General features: G+C 38.3%; 1 protein-coding gene across 5 annotated transcripts in view; it reads right to left on the reverse strand.

The window, feature by feature from the left end:
- Positions 1 to 2,592: 2,592 nt before the first annotated feature.
- Positions 2,593 to 17,411, reverse strand: part of kif2c (kinesin family member 2C) — a 29,346-nt gene continuing 14,527 nt past the window's right edge. Inside the window, exons 1-22 of one of the 5 annotated variants that reach the window (XM_058395050.1) lie at positions 12,115 to 12,326; positions 11,698 to 11,792; positions 11,483 to 11,605; positions 9,965 to 10,010; positions 9,812 to 9,844; positions 8,226 to 8,354; positions 7,676 to 7,789; positions 7,340 to 7,437; positions 7,168 to 7,263; positions 6,999 to 7,053; positions 6,683 to 6,845; positions 5,468 to 5,558; positions 5,324 to 5,387; positions 5,147 to 5,232; positions 4,816 to 4,958; positions 4,392 to 4,596; positions 4,115 to 4,225; positions 3,623 to 3,690; positions 3,428 to 3,518; positions 3,199 to 3,273; positions 2,942 to 3,035; positions 2,593 to 2,842 (exon numbers count right to left, since the gene is read on the reverse strand). In XM_058395050.1, the coding sequence (XP_058251033.1) occupies positions 2,760 to 2,842; positions 2,942 to 3,035; positions 3,199 to 3,273; positions 3,428 to 3,518; positions 3,623 to 3,690; positions 4,115 to 4,225; positions 4,392 to 4,596; positions 4,816 to 4,958; positions 5,147 to 5,232; positions 5,324 to 5,387; positions 5,468 to 5,558; positions 6,683 to 6,845; positions 6,999 to 7,053; positions 7,168 to 7,263; positions 7,340 to 7,437; positions 7,676 to 7,789; positions 8,226 to 8,354; positions 9,812 to 9,844; positions 9,965 to 10,010; positions 11,483 to 11,605; positions 11,698 to 11,792; positions 12,115 to 12,175 (2,124 nt within the window). In that variant the 5' untranslated portion in view covers positions 12,176 to 12,326 and the 3' untranslated portion in view covers positions 2,593 to 2,759. Of the gene's footprint in view, positions 2,843 to 2,941; positions 3,036 to 3,198; positions 3,274 to 3,427; positions 3,519 to 3,622; positions 3,691 to 4,114; positions 4,226 to 4,391; positions 4,597 to 4,815; positions 4,959 to 5,146; positions 5,233 to 5,323; positions 5,388 to 5,467; positions 5,559 to 6,682; positions 6,846 to 6,998; positions 7,054 to 7,167; positions 7,264 to 7,339; positions 7,438 to 7,675; positions 7,790 to 8,225; positions 8,355 to 9,811; positions 9,845 to 9,964; positions 10,011 to 11,482; positions 11,606 to 11,697; positions 11,793 to 12,114; positions 12,327 to 17,411 lie in introns of those variants that run through there. The other 4 variants (XM_058395054.1, XM_058395049.1, XM_058395053.1 and 1 more) reach the window with 4 other exon arrangements.

Genomic DNA, 17,411 nt, shown 5'->3' on the forward strand with positions numbered 1-17,411 from the left:
TGTTTATTTAGTCTGTGAAGGTGATGGGAACCGAGCGGCAGCCACTGCCAATTCTCTCTGAGCCGAGAAAAATATTCATGTGGACAGACGGAATCCAGGGAGAGAGGAGAGAGTCAAACAGAGCTCGAGGCCAACAGACACACGAATGCTCAGGGCTCATATGAAACACATTACTAGGGCAAAAATGCTGGTGAACCTCCCTATGTCTTAGTTTCAAAAAAGAGCAGAACTGGGCATCTGATGAGCAGAACCATGATCCGGTTAGAGAGGTCATGGAAAAATATGACTTTATATAAAATGACTTAGAACCTTCCATATCAACCCTAAACAGGAAAAGTCTTTGACAGCTTGTTTGTAAACATAGCTGTGTGGCCAATGCTGCATATAGTACACGTAAACCACAGGGAGTCTTATAGAAGACAGCCTACATAATGTAACTAACAATAATACACTGATAATGTATTCTTCAAACAGAAAGAAGCTAGAGAACACGTTTCAATGAACCTTCACCCTGATGTGACCATAACCCTGTGTGTATGGGTTTTAATACCACCGCTATGCAGATGACATTCAACTGATCCTCTCCTATCCTCCCCCCAGACACTCAGATCTCAGCATGTCTGGTAGACATCTCATCATGGATGACAGCACATCAGCTGAAACCTAATCCCAGCAAAACTTAACTGCTGTTCATCCCACGTGATTCATTCCTGTGTCAGGGTCCTTGTGATATTCCTGGACTACTTTTAAATCTGTCTGTATGTAACCTTGGGGTAATCATGGACAAACAAATGTCTGTATTGCTAAAGTGACACATGTCAATTGCTCCTTTACAACATGAGGACTCATCCAGTTTTATCCACTCCAGATGGTTCAGTCCCATGACATTTTAGTGATAAGACTACTAAAGTTCACTCCTGGTAGGCCTTAAGGACTGCACTGTACAACTCTTCCTCTAGGCCTCTATCACTGCCTGGCTGACCATCGTCTCAGGGTACAAAGACGACATGCATCTCATCTCTGGAAAAGAGTGTCTACCAAATGTCATTAATGTAAATGGGTGACTGGGTAAATAAATGGAAAAAAAAAAAAAAAAAAAAGCATTGATCTTTAATAAGCACTTTATCCTGGACAGGTGCGTAATGTAATGTGCTAGCTAGACGGATTAGTAAAGCTTCCAACTTTCTAGTTAGCAGAGACAGCAGTTGGATTATGCGACATGGAGCCTTAAATCACATGAGGAGATTTGGAGAAGTTCTCTTAAGCCTGCGCATTTATAATTTAATCACATGTTGATGTTTTAGTTAATATCCATTTCCATCATTTCTGAATTTAAAATTTTAATAAACTTTTTCAGTTTTGTTATACTTCTTACCCTTCATGCTAACACAACAGTCCGAAACATACAATCAACAAAACTTACACGTTGCCAATAGTTAACTAGTAGCCTGCACTTTCTTGTCTGATGCTTTACGACACTGAAAGTAGGAACAAAGGCTTTATCACAAAATCACAAGATAACTGAATGACCAAACAGGAAATAGCACAGTTAACTGATCAGCCCATTCATTATAGCACACAATAAATAGTGTAGAGGTAGATTTGCTGACTGAAAAACATTATGTTGAAACAGAGTCGGTCATCTTCTGATGACCGGATATAGACTAAACAGTAATCACGCTAGACTGAGTTCTGTGTACATCAGATGACCACCAAGGAACCATTACTGATTTGTGCAGACTGAATGTAAAGGAACTATTACATCCATTTTTAGCTTTGCAACAACATGGGAAAATCAGCAGTGTGGTCTTTGAATATGGTTTGGAGTGCGTCTGTATTTTAGGGGAATGGGTTTGTGGAATGCCACCCAGAGAGTAGGGTAGTATGTGTTCAGGGGGGATGGGGTTGTTCTTGCAAAAAGAAGTGGTTGGACTGGTGGGCCTCACACAGAGACATGGGGCCACCCAGTTTCAGGCTGGTTTGTTTATTTTTATCCTTTGGGGTAAACTGTTCAGCAAGAGCTGTTTAGTAGGTCTTTGATTTCTTGTGTCGTCTTTTACTCACAGGGCATGTGTAAACTTTGCTCGGAACTTGTAAATTGGAATTGTATGTGGTAAGGGTCAAAGAAGAAGGTCCTAGATGCCCTGGAGGAACTGATGAGATGGCTAGGGTCATTTCAACATCATACGGTCAGACGGAAAAGGTAAATTTCGTCTACTGTCTATAGCAAAATGGTTCAGGAGTGATAAATTCCATAGCATAACATGTTAGGATGTCAGTTTTGTACCAAGCACTTGCAAAAAACATAAACCCAGATGCCAAACTAGAATACTTAATTAAAATGCAATTAATTATATAATATATTCATCCATCCATCTAAGTAATGTTTTACAATGAAATACTAAGTTCAAACCACACTAATACTTGAATCATTTTAAAGCTCCTTAATTAAAGTCACCATAAAACCTAGGCATGAGATAGGAAGGAACCTCATCAATGCTGAATCTGTAGTTTCTCCATTTCTAAAAATAGTGTTTATGAACAGCATGGTGAAAAATCACATTCAGAACTGAACACATCTGTTAGGGTGAATCTGTTGTAAGTAAACATTTATTCAGTGAATAAGAAAGTTTCTAAGATGACAACACACAAACATACAAACAAACTGTAATTGAACTTACAAGAGAAATTAGAATTACAACGGAACATGTGTAGATCATCAGCAGTCAGAAAGAACCACATTACTTGAACTGTTTTTTTTACACTCCATTTGCATGCCATGCCAGATTGGGTGACCTGGCTTTTAGTGCCTCAATAGCTGATCGCAGAGCATGATAAGATCCTAAATTAAAGAGACGACAAAAATCTTTAGTAAAATATTCAGTTTGACAACACTGGGTGTTTATTGCTTTTAGGAAATGATTCAGTATGAAGAACAAACCTTGAAGTCTCTCCATGTATGCATCGATTTCCGGTAGGCCACTTATAACGTCAAATGATGTGTGTTCCATTGCTCGGGCAATGTCACTGCCACCCTGAAAGACAAGACAAGGGCATTTGACAGGCAGATAAACCAAAAAGTGACAAGTTGTTACACACCTCTCAGAGGCATGTGGTGTACAGAACAGCTGGGTGAATTCACAGTTTAAAATGTTTGTAAATGTATGAGCATGGATTATGCAGCACAAAACTACACACCTGCAGATCTTCATAGAACCGCTCCTCCAGCTCAGACATCTGGGCCATGACTTCAAGCTCTGCAGGAATACCCTCCTGAAAAGTGAAGGTGATCAGAAACTAACTTGAATATTATTATTCATATTTAACTAATGCATCACAAAATGCCCATTTGCTATAAGGGCTTTCATCTGAAAGATGTAAAAGCCTCTGCTTTGTGCTAGTGTATTATCTACAGAGCTTCACCTACCTCCTCTAAGGAACTGCTGCCCTCCTCTGACTCCTCTGTCAGCTTAGTGTTCGGAGCAGTTCCCTTAGACAGTCCGTTCAACTCCTTCACCCTACCAGCCAGACACATACAAGTGTGATACCAAATCTAGCCACTAGAGGGACCCTTAAGACAACAGAAGCAAAGTATTTTCATGCATATTTGAAATAGGATTACCTGTCTGCATAACGTAGCGTGTTCAAAGTGTATTCACAAGAGTTCATACCAGGTGAGATCATGGCAATCTGAAAGGCACACCAATAATTTAATTCAATGTGGTCCTATTTTTATATCCTACTTTAATATCTAAAGACATTGAAGCAGCAGCTGTAGAAATATTAAGGATATTTAGTGAAAAGAAAAAAAAAAATCCTGACAGTTCTTTATATAACATCATGTAAATCAGTCATGAACTTAATTCCTGCCATTTTAAATAAACAGTCAGTGCAAGTGTAGTTGGTTCGCATTTAAACAAACATCAACTGATGCATATGGTTCATTTAATTTGTTACATTAACATTATCCACAATTTATTAGTGCTGAATTTGTTTATTCATGTCAGATATTCCGAAGATAAGATATTAATGTATTTTTAAAGCACTGCAGAATTCTTCAGGCTAACATGGCTTGACTGGTAATCTTTCTTGCATATGAGCCAGCTCTAATTACCATGCAGGTCCTGGAGTTCTCGCCTATGAAGGAGTCTCGGAGCACCTGAGTGAGCTTACTCATCCGGAAGGGGATGTGTTCACTGTTCTGCCCCAGTGATCGAATACATTCCTGCAAATCAGATGCATTCACATGGAATCAGCGATAAGACACAGAGGAACGCTAATTTTTAATAATAATGTACAATAATATTGATTGCTTCACTACAAAGCTTAATTTGCAGCAGGAAATGACACATTCAGCACCTGGATCAGCCTATTGGAAAACCAAACAGTACCTTCAATGCCAGGAGACTGCGATTGATCTCTGCCGTCTCCACCATAGTCTGCCGGTCATTGCTGCTGACATCAGTGCCTCGCTCATTTCCTGCCAGGTCCACCAGCGAGAACTTCCCATGAAGCAACTTATGCCGCCTTAAGATAACCTGCAGCACGGCGTGGGAACGGGACGAGTTGGCATTTGCAAACGTCTGGCCAGATGTTCTAGAACAGGTGAAAACAAGTCATCCAATCAACATTTATCAAGGTATACACCAACTTGATTCATGATGTTCATAGGAATCTGCCCCATCCCCAGACAACTGTGCCCATAATTATCTAGTCACTAGTTGCAAAAGGAACAGTTACAGGATAAAGCTGTGCAGCAGGAAACACTGAGTATTTAGATGTTTGATAGCATTATGCATGTCTGAAAAAGTGTACCTGCATGCACTCCCCTTCTCAATCATCTTTATAACATCCTCAACAGACGAGACAGGCATTTCCTGCAGGCCAACAACCTGTACTTGCTGGTTTTCATCCTCTAGTACACGCAGTTTTGCCTTCTTATTCAGCAAGTCAAAGACCTGAAACCATAATAAATTTAATGACATTTTTCAGCTAAAAGGCATTTGCAATTAAAGCCATACGAAGAAGAAGAAAAAGTATTATGTATAAAATTATTATAACTATTATGATTATTCACACAGAAGATAAGCAAACTTAACTTAAACATTAAAAGTAATTCTATGTATTAAATTGTGTTTACACACACCTTGCCGTTGTAGATCTCAAAAAAGGTTACATATGGGCAGAGGTCAGAATGTCGTTTCTGTTGCAGAAGGGTAAACACATCCTGTGCTGTAAGGTATAAAGACAAATCAATAAAAAAAAAATAATAACTTGGAGATTTGTATTAATTTGTAAGGATAGTTAAACATTTGCACATCACCTGCCAGTGCATAGATTCCTTTAGAGCTGTTCTGAGCCTTGCCTGAAAAATCTCCACCCATTGTCTATAAACAAAAAAAAAATGTAATGAGGATTTCTTCCTCAGTCACTGAGGCATATGTAAAAAGACAGACAGTATACCTACATGTGTCTTTCCACTACCAGTTTGACCATATGCAAAACATGTTGCCCTTCCACCCTCAAAAACAGTCTTAACTAGAGGTTTGGCAGTGAACCTGAAAACAGAATAGGAAAAAAAAAACATTAAAAATACATATAAACATCTAAAATCACCACAACTGGATGGTGGGACTACAAGTAATTAGGGGATTTACATACATACATACATACCTATCTATATATACACCAATCAGGCATAATATTATGATCACCTGCCTAATATTGTGTTGGTCCCCCTTTTGCTGGCAAAACAGCCCTGACTCATCGAGGCTTGGACTCCACTAGATTCCTGTAGGTGTGCTGTGGTATCTGGCTATGGAGCTATGCAGCTCGATATGCAACAAACTGTGATGCACTGTGTATCCTGACACCTTTCTATCAGAACCAGCATTAACTTCTTCAGCAATCTGAGCAACAGTAGGTCGTATGTTGGATCGGATCACACGGGCCAGCCTTCTCTCCCCACGTGCATCAATGAGCCTTGACCCCCCTTGACCCTGTCGCTGGTTCACCACCTGTTGATAGATACTGACCACTGCAGACCGGGAACACCCCACAAGAGCTGCAGTTTTGGAGATGCTCTGATCCAGTCGTCTAGCCATCACAATTTGGCCCTTCATCAAACTCACTCAAATCCTTACGCCTGCCCATTTTTCCTGTTTCTAACACACCAACTTTGAGGACAAAATGTTCACTTGCTGCCTAATATATCCCACCCACTAACAGGTGCCATGATGAGGAGATCATCAGTGTTATTCACTTCACCTGTCACTGCTCATAATGTTATGCCTGACCGGTGTATATTGCATCCTGCTAAGCAGTGTGATGAAAAATACATCACATATTTATAGACATTGCCAGCCATGGCCTTGGAGTTATATGCATTACACAGACAGCTAACTTATCTCACCTGCAAACCAGATACCAAGAAAATAAAGGCAAATGTAAAATGACAAAACTCAGCTTGGTTAATTTTATAAGATGACATATGGTACAAAGGTTTATCTGTACTAAATATTTTAAAACTAGATACAAATTAAAACGCTCCATACGTTCTCAGAAAAATTCTTCTTTTAATTTACTTTGTGTGTAAGCCTCACATGCAACCACTATCTTATACTCATAACAGGTGGAATTTGCAGCCCTCTAATCCATAACTGCAGACAAAACACCCAGTTACCTGTAAACCAAATCATTGCTGGCGTCTTCGTCAAATGAGTAATCAAAGTGGAAGGGCTGGTTGTCAAGGTACTTGGTGAGATCGACTTTCTGCTTGGGTTCATGGAAAAGGAGGACCCCATTTCCAGGGATTGTCACCACATCAATCTCTTTCTTAGCTATTTCTGAACAAATCAAATCAACACCATAGTCATAAGGGGAAATACATCCAGTTAAAAACAAACAGGCACAATTTTTCCTAAATAAATTATAAACGATTATTTTGAAAGGCCAGGCACTTTATAGCTAATCTTGGAGTAAACTGTTTAACTTTCTACCTTTTTTATTTAGTGGTCGCTTGCGAACACACACACAGATTCTGTGGAGCTCAACCTTAAACAAACAAATTTATTTCAAATTAAACTAATTATGAAAAACATGAATGATGAATGCACTGACAATCCTTATAGTATTTTGATCATGATCACGTACTGCTAAGCTACTTACAGGATCACTTAGAGATAATGGAACTTTCTCCACAGTCTCCCGATACTCTTCAATCATCTGGTAAAACTGCTTGTTGGGGCGGTTCATATCTCCATACTAAGGATAAACAGAAACATGAGGTGGGGCACTGCTTTAAATATTGAATATTTAACTTTTCAAATATACCGCATACCTTTCCTTTCTTTGTTTGAGTGTCTGGGTTTTTAATCAACACGGACAGCCTTTTGTTTGTTGTTTTATTTACTTCAGGAGCTCGTGAAAGGCGCTGGTCTACAATACAAGGAAGGGGTAATGCAAAATGATTTATTTTGTTGCCCGTCAGCAAAGCAATACACAAAATGAGATCTGGTTACATCTTTGCATTTTCTGACTTAGTATGTCATGAGGCTCTAACAACATTAGCACAAAATCTGCTTTGAATGAAATTAATTGTATTTAATTTGTGCAGGACAAATTTGCTCTCAACTAGTTCAAACATAAAACAGGAAATGTTCAAATGTTATTTTACTTGCTGCGGGTGCAGGAGCACATTTTGAAGCCTCACTTTCTGACACAGCTTCAATGGCAGGAAGCAGAGGAGATGGGGGTTTAGCAACTTGTCTTCTCGAATAACTTGGTAATCCTGTCATGGAAGAGAACGAGTCGTGGGATCCATATAAGTACATTATTTCAGAACTTCCACAAGACATTTTAATCTTATATTTTTTGATTATTTGTCTAAGATTTTATACTGTGATGGAATGTATAGTTGTAGTGTTAGTACACACAATCTGTCCAATACAAAATGTGTGGCAAAAATGTGTTATGTAAGTGTAACTATTGCCCTACAAATATAACTGGCTGTTCCTGAACATGAAAATGAGCCAAAATGTTTACAGAACATGGATCTATGGAAGTCAAGAAAAACAGCCAATCTGGAATAAACAAATGTAGGCTGGTCAAGGGGGGTTTCACAGAAGATCCTACGTCAGATAATGAGCAAAGTTACTGAAATGCCTTTGAGTTTCAAAATGTTGCGTTTCCTAACTGTGGCATTAAAACTGATCATGCGCACTGACCTGAGGGTCTAGGAATAGTAGATGAGGGCTGCTCCTGACTGGGAGCATCATCAGTAGGATTCAAGCCAGCGGATGGAATGGTTGGCGGTCGAAATAGACAAGTCTGGCGAGTGGTCATCCTTCTGGGGACTGGAAGGCAAGTTAAAATAATTAGGTTAAATGATAAAGAAAAATGTCACTCTTAATCAGCTACATAACCGGGTGCATACGAGCTGATTTGCTGTAGCAGCTAATGCTGAAATCTCATTATTGGGGCTAAACCAGTGCAGAGAATTATTGTGAAAAGGGATTTGCAGCACCAAAGGGTCATGTGCTGATATTACAAATAATGACATCTTTAACTGAGGGAAAGACAATTCAAGCTAAATTACTATTCAAATTTTTCAAGCATTATTTGAATAATATTTGGACTTGTTTGCCACATGCATTTGGCATGAATACAGCAGTAGTTTCTACAAAGTGCATTTAGTGACACTTTAAGCTAGCTAAAGCCGTTCTTACAAATTCCTTGTGAGATGGGGAGTTAACCTGTGCTATAACTGTCTTTATCTGGCTGCATACAGATTAATGACAATCACCTTGCACTGGCTAAGCCATTGTTTTTCTATGGATAAAGAGTATAATCTCTTTGGATTCAACACTTCAAAGATTATCAAATTTTACCAGTTTTGCTGTTCAACATTTAAAGATAATTATAACAATGACATATGAGATCTAATCTTGTAAATAAAACAGGAAGGAGCAGAAAATGACTAAATGATGACTTAATTGCAAAAGAATAGGAATTTCTCAGGGGCACAAATGATTTGGTCTTAAATCTAAGGCAATGAAAATATAATTATTATTAGTAGCATGTGAAAAGGTCAACGTCTAGACATATTACAAAAAAAAGGTGAATTAGTTAAGGGATGGGGAAAAGCTCGAGACATACAAAAAAAAAATGATCAACAATCACACTCGATATTGAAGAAAATAATCATGATCACTTGAAGCCATGATCATTGAATATCTCCCATGTTTTTTCCCCCATGTTAACTATACAGCCTTGTTTTAATTACATGTCCATCTACTATAATGCCGTTTGTGTTTTATTAAAAACACACTACCCTCACCCTGTGCAGTTACTTTGTCTCTACACAAAACACAAACTAATTTCACCATGCCATATAGATTGCTCAGTATTATCAAATAAATACTAGAGTTGTATCTCACTATCAGCACATGACTTGGGAAAATGGAGCATACACTCCCAAAGCTTAGTGTAAACAGAGGTTCTCAACCTTTTTTGGCCAGTGACTCCTCTATATATGATGGCATCATGCCAGATTTTACAATGGTGCAGACTATGGTCTGAATAAAAGCAGACCATTAGCTGTTTAGGTCTTGGACTGCATAATATAGCAAAAAAAATATTGTATTTTGTGGTTAGAGGTAATAAGACTCTAAATTTTGGAACATTGTTGTTTATTAAAAAATTTTTTTTTTAAAAAGTTGAGAACCTATGGTATAATCATTTAGATCAGATTGAATTTTTTGAAGCCCATCAGTGAGAGTGCAGAAGTCAGAAACATGCACAGTATGCAAACCTGGCTCCTCAGAGGGACCAGCTGGGGAGGCCACTTCGAACAGGAAACACACATTAAGATCATACCACTCCATACAAAAAAGCACTGCAATGTTTATTAAAAAAAAAAAAAAAACAACACACAGTCTGGGGAATTAAATCAAAGGTCACTTACGCTCTGAAGGTGCAGGTAACTTTGACTTTGTAGGATACTCAGATTTCTAAAAGAAAAATAGTCACATGTTTACCAGTAACAGTGTTAAAGATCGATCTAAAAACAATAATAAAAAAATAGAGTTTAAGATTACTTTTTTTGCTATATTTTACATTTTTCATAAAATCTGCCATAAGCAATACAATAACATACATGATAAAGAAACTATAATATAATAATACAATATACCCAAAACATGATCTTCAACTATATGAAACCTTTTAAACGATTTACTGCCAGCATAAACAAATACAGGGTCTGGAACAGGCACAGACCTACACTGGATATTAAAATGTCTACACAACCATGTTAAAATTTCTAGGTTTATGTGATATATTGATATAGCAACCAACAAACTTCAAGTGAAAATAAATAGAAATGTTTTAGGGAAAACAAAAGTGTACAACACTCTGGCTGCATACGTGCGTGCTCGCACAAGCACACACACACACAGAGATGCTTTGTTAAAGCACTTTTTCCTTCCATTGCAGCACTTAGTAATTTTGGGTACCAACATGATTTTGCAATTTTATTCCTCTCTTCCTTGCAATAATGCTCCAGATCTGTCAAATTGAGAGGTTCTCGTGTATACAGTCCGCTTCAAGTCATTCCACAGGTTTTTAATTTAGAATTAAATCTACAGGTGTCTAACTGAGGTCTGAACACTTTGCACCAAAAAAATAGCTTGGTAACTGAAGCTATCCATCTCTCTCTCTATTGATAAGAGCTCTGGTCCCAGCTAAAACACAGCCCCATAGCATGGTACTGCCACCACCATGCCTCACTGCAGATGGTATTATTTGTATGATTAGGTGATTTTTTCCTTCCCCACTTTCTCTTTTTTAATGGCCCAATTATGCCCCAAAAGTTCTACCTTGGTCTCTTTAGACCAGAACACATCTTGCCACATCTGACCAGTACTTGCAAGATTTTCCTGCAGCTCCTTTAATGTTGCTGGAGGTCTCTTTGCAGCCTCAGTGAAGTTTTTGTCTTCTCATTTTGGAGGGTTGTCACTGTGGTATCTCATTTACTCCACTTGTTAAAGACAACCTTCAGGGTATTCCACAGCACAACTAATGTTTTGGAAATTCTCTTGTTACCCATCTCCTGTTCAAATGATGTCCTGGCTATGGCTTCAGCATGTTGGATGAAACCATGACTGATCCTTATGGATGAAACCGTGACGGATCCTTATGTGGGGTTAATCAGAATCACGTCACTGATGATGGGTGCATGATAATTACTTCTGAAAATAGGTTTGTACGTACTTGGTTCGTTCGGAGTAGTCACATTACTCAAAAAGCATTGTGCACACTTTTGCAGCAACCAGATTATTGTAACTTTTCCCCCCCTAAAAAGGTGAACACATTAAAAGGTGAAAATGATAAGACATGACAAACAAGAGGCTGTCGACTTTTGGCATCCACGGCAGTAAAAACAGGGTTTGAGTAATGATATGGAATCGGCCATAAAACTCACTCGCTCTCCTTTAGGCGCTCGTGCAGGGAGCGGTGCTGGAGCAGTGGACGGTCCTGCTTGTTTTGATGTTTGCAGATATTCAAGCAGTTCAGCATTGAGGTGATAGATGTCACCGAAGTCAATCTAGTGGACATAGAACCACCAAATGAAGACCATGAGCACTTTCCAAAACATGCACACATGACAAACAGCAGCGGCTTAAGCTAACGGCCAACCTCTTTTCCTTTGGTCACTTCTTTCTCGTTCCACTCCACATGTACAGTCGACTTGGTGGCATTGACAGTTTTCACTGTAGCACTGTGAACTCTCCCTGCACACAAACACAATTTCACAACACTCACACCTTTACTAATGACTCAGCCATCAAAAACCTCAGAAACATGAATAACAAGCAGTATTAACTAAATCACACCGAGTAACTACACCTAACTTTAACTAATAACCATCACTAATACACACACATATACATAAATATATACACACACACACACATCAGTTGAAGAGTTAACTATAAACACTCCATCAGTCCGGGTTAGTTACCCTGGTAACTAGGTGAAAATGTTAACCTTAAACTCTTTTTTTTTATTCGCTAGCTTAGCCGCTAACGTTCTATTTTATTTCATAGCCTTTACCGTCACTCCGGCTAATTTTGACAGCGAGTCCAACGAGAAGCGTCGCAGTTGCTGGGTCCATTTTAGCTCACTTAATACAAGCAGAAGAGTTTAAAATAAAAAATAATAATAAAAATAAAAAAGCCACACAACTCGTCAGGCAGCGCTATACAACAAACACACACTCCCATACAGAGGGGGTAAAAATCTCAACCGCCGAGCTTTCAAAATACGTCAGCGGAAGTTGTTCACCGAACCGGAAGTACGAAGGAGAACGGTCCTGCTGCACCTAATTTAAATTTAGTGTAGCCAATAGAGGAGCTCTGGATCAGGGGGAAATGTGGGATCAGGGTGTGTATGGAGTCATGTTATCAAGTGGAGTTTTAATAAACATCGATGTTTCAGCAAATCTTTAGATGTTGCAAAGAATCCCATCATTAAAGAGCAAAATAATAATAAAAAATCATAATATTGTGTAATGTGGCAAAGTATAGACTAGACTGGAGTAGACTGGATGTTTCATCATCTGGGATTGTGCTTTTATAATTTTCCTTCACTCCTAGGAAAGAACTCAATGAAAACTCAATCAGTCTGAATATTATTCATTCATTCATTTATTTATTTAATTTATTTGTAAATCATTGTATGCTTTTGTTAGATTTTATTGTGGCTGTTTCTTTTCATTTTGCATTTTCTATACTCCATTTTAAAAAATATATCAGTTGATAAATGCAATAGTAAGAAGCATGCCATTTAGACATGTCATGGATAAGCATGCCAAGTGTGCAAAAGCAGGTAGTCATAGCTGTATATCCAAAAATAATGTGTTTATCCGTCCTTAACAGTCTTATCCCCTGGTCAGCCGTGTTCTGGTGCTAGTAGCCCAGTAGAGTGCAGCATACCGGCCTGGTATTTTCATAAGATAGGAAAACGTAATCACTGCATGGTTACAAAATTTATGTTAATTATATAACTACACTTATTATATTTCATTAAGTTCAGTTGACTCTGGCTTTTGCAGCTTTACAGAAATCTGCATGGAGATTTGAAACCACAATGATTAAATCCGCAGTTTCTTCCTGTACAGGATGTTTGGAAAGACTTGTAAAGAGACCTTAGCTCACTCCTCCATGCAGAACAGGTTAACCACAAACTAAGGTTTTTATTCCTACTTCATCCCAAAGCTTTCCCCCAGAGACTAAGATGATTGTTGAAAAATGATGAGTGTTGATTTATTTATTTAATTTGAGTCATTTCTTGTTTTTTTTTTTTTGGCTCGACATCTGGTTGAAAACTCTTTCTATGGCTAAATTTAACCCCCGGCTGAGGTTTTGTGATTAAATCCTGGCATTTAGTGGAACTTACGTGCCGTCTGTCTTTACAAGAGCCCTTGGAACACTATTGTTCATAGTTTAGTAATTTGAGACAGCAAGGTTTGGGTTAATTGGGTCTTAAATACAAATAAATAAGTGCAGGAAGGAAGAATGATGGGGATGAATGGATGCATAAATGGATGTATGATACATTTTAGATTCAGTTTATTTGTGTAGCGCTTTAAACAATGGACATTGTCTCAAAGCAGCTTTACAGAAGTATAGAAACATAGAAAAAATTATAAAGTTTAAAGTAAAGTTACTATTTATACCTAAAATTTATGCCTAATGAGAAGCCCAAGGCGACAGTGGCAAGGAAAAACTCCCTGAGATGATATAAGGAAGGAACGTTGAAAGGATCCAGGCTCAGAAGGGAACCTCATCCTCATTTGGGTGACACTAAACAGTAAATTATGTAACTGTTGATTATGTCCTTTCTACAACAGCAACCAAGAGCTCTTGAGGTCCATTATAGCACTAATTCCTTCCTGCCGAAAGCTGACAGATGACACGGCAGTTCAGAGACAGCGTGATAGTCTCCAAGTGCTTCTATACACTGCAGTCTCCTGGGTCACAGGCTGTCCACGCAGATCTATAGACAGCAGTAGTGAGCACCACCAAGCGACAAGACTCCAACCAGGGGTAGAGCATCAGAATGGATCATACAGGTCCGGAATGAAGAAGTATTAGTTCAGTATTAGAGATTGATGCTGATGTTTAACCTCTAAACTCCTCTGTTATGGCGCTACAGTAAAAAATAAATAAATACTTAGAACAGTGACGTTTTTACTGTGATTAAATAAAGGAAAACCTTAAGCTGTACCACGTTTTTAGAAAAGATCAGATTTTTTAAAACCCAGATTTGTTGTTACAATTATTATACCACTAGAGTGTGAATTTCTAAACTATCCAAATCTGTCCCAAGCCACAAGTAGTGTTGCACTGGGTCCCAAAACCATGCCAGTAGGTAGACTTTAAATTGGCTTTAGGTGTGAATGTGTGTGTGAAGTGCCCTGAGATGGACTGGTGTCCCATCTAGTCTGTCTAGTTTGTATTCCAGCATCACATGCATTGTTCCTAGGATTGACTCCAGATCCACAATGACCATGACTAAGATAAAGCAGCTAAAGATGGATGTATCTTTAGAACTAAAAATAATGTCTTTCGTTATGGGTTGCGTTCATCAGTTCATCATTTAACCAAAGATGGATCATGTTTCTGTTAGGACTACTGAAACTCCAATTCCCAACATGCCCTATGGCCTACAAATATGGCTGCACTGGACTCCAATTCCCACAGTGCACAATCACTTCCTCGTTTCTGGTCGCTGGACATCTGATCAAACACACCTGTGCTCAATTACAAGCACAGCCACCCACACATTAGGGTATTTAAGTCCTCTCACTCCACACATTCATTGTGTTGCATATACTCAGTTTACCTTGTGTCCTGACTACACGAAGCCTTTGATTATGCGTTTATGAGTTGCCAAGTTTCTGCTCACAGTTTTCTGTGTTTTGCTTAACCATGTTTACACGGTTTGCTGAATACATGACCTGTGCTTTTTCAATAAGTGTCAGTGTTTTGTTTGTTACTTTCATAATAAATGACACTACCTAGATTTGCATCTATCTGAACTTTCATCTCATGACAGTTTCATACATCCATTATATCCTGGTTATAATGGATCTGGAATGCCTTGAAAATGATATCAAATATACAAATATGTATATAATTTGATTATATGCTTATTTTGTAGTACATCATATGTGTACATGCATCATAAATACACTATGTGGAATATATTAGTCATAATAATAATTTTATAGCCTAATGGAAAAAAGAGAGAGAATAAAACAGTCATGGCATGTCATTTCCCTCTACATCCTGGCTATTTGGGTCAGTTTCAGTTTACTCTGTGTATATTCAGTACAAATAGTTATATATGTACAGAATATTTTAAGAGGTGGGGCTTGTAATAAAGTGTGATGCAGAGTTATATATAACAATGTACTTATTGTGAGGAATGGTGGTGTGGTTTTGATGTGACTGCATGGTGAGAGAACTTTGTTGCACATCTGAACATTGTCTCTCATGTATTTGTGTAATTCTTCTCTCTCCCTATTGCTCTGGCAGTTGTGAGTGTGTGTGTGTGAGAGAGAGAGAGACTGCTGGGATGGACTGTGAAGTTTCTACTGTAATAACAACAAATGTGCTGATACAAGGCACAGATGGCCTTTTTAATTTTTTACGTGTGCTTTTGTTTTTTTTTTAGAGGTGTGTTACACATCATGGTGAGAGGCTGTAGTTCTCTTGTGTATTATTCAGTCATCACTTCAGTGTTTTGTATGTAGTTCAAACTGAAAATGCAAATGTATGCAATGGTATTACTGTTTAAAATGGTGTTAGCAGGATCATAACTTAGATAAACCCAACTTCATGTATAAAAGCAGCACGTAAACATCCAAAAATGCATTGTAAGCCTTCTTCTTACCAAAGAACAAAAAGTGTCACAAGATAGCTACATGTTCAGAAGCTTCAGAAACGCAACAGAAACGAAATAGATGATAGGATGTTTTCTAAAGACGTAGCTCCACAAACGGCCACTATGTGGTAGTCTAACACTACCCACACGCAAACAAAACAAGTCTATGTCCATTTTCTAGAGAATATTAAGAGTTGCTGATAGACTAAAACATTAAAAGCACTCACAGGTAAAGTGAACAGCAGAAAAAGGGTCAAGCTGAGCTACTTTGACAAGGTCAAATTGTAATAGATAGATGGTTGAGGTCAGAACATCTTTAAAAGGGAAAGTTCCAGAAACAGAAGAATGTGGCCTGATCTAAGGATTGATTGATTGATTGATTTATTTATTTATTTAGGCTAGCCAGGGGTCTCACTTTCCTCAGGAAGAGACAGCACCAGTATACACGATATGAAGAAGGAAAGGTGGCAGAGGCAGTTTGATGCTCTAGGAAACCTTGGGTTCTGGCATTTATGGGGATGTTACTTTGACATCTACCTAAACATTGTTGCAGATCAAGTACACCCCTTCATGGTAATGGTATTATCTAATGTTAATGGCCTTTATAATGGTAATGGTCCCTGCAACACTGCAGAAATAGTTCAGGAATAATTTGAGGAATATGACAAAGGCATTGACTTGGCCTTCAAATTCCCCAAATCTCAATCTGATCGATTGTGGGATGTGAAACAAGTCTGATCCATGGAGGCCCCTCCTCACAAACCTACAGGATTTGCTGCACAAGTATCGATGTTAGATTTCCACAGCACACCTTCAGAGATCTTGTGAAGTCTGTGCCTTCAGGTCAGAGCTGTTTTGGCAGCACAAGGGGAACCTACACAATAGTTAGGAGTTGGTTTTAATGTTATTACTGATATATACTTTATACACACTTTTTGTTTCTGTTAAATGTAATAAAATTTGATGCAGTTGATGCTTTCTCAGCACATGCTGCATGTTCAGCCTGCTTTATATTTCAAACAGTATATCAGCTTGGGGAACTTCCAAGGTTTGAAAGACTACAGACTGAAAAGCTTGAGTCAGATTTGATTTTTTCTTTGATCAGATGTGTGTGTGTGTGTGTGAATGGTTTAGTGGTTGTCTCTTAGTATATGTGTATACTGTATTATGATATTCTAAAACAGTTAGATGTAAAATATATAAAAATGGGTGGGAAACCCCTTGACATGAAAGTAAAAATCTGATAGAGAACCATGACTATCAAAAATGTTCTGCGCCGAGAAATTGAAGGAAGCTGCAGAAATGACATCTGGTTGCCGAGATGAGGAAACAGATGAATAGCTTTTCTCATTTGCGAGGAGGAGCTCTTTCTGAGAAAATACATCCCCTGATCCGATGTTCCCATATATTTTTTTTTCTTTTGAAAAGCAAATGCTGCATGTGAGAAAGTAAAAAGTTCA

Source organism: Hemibagrus wyckioides, linkage group LG07 (assembly GCF_019097595.1).
Source record: "Hemibagrus wyckioides isolate EC202008001 linkage group LG07, SWU_Hwy_1.0, whole genome shotgun sequence".
In the NCBI taxonomy this organism is placed as follows: Eukaryota; Metazoa; Chordata; class Actinopteri; order Siluriformes; family Bagridae; genus Hemibagrus; species Hemibagrus wyckioides.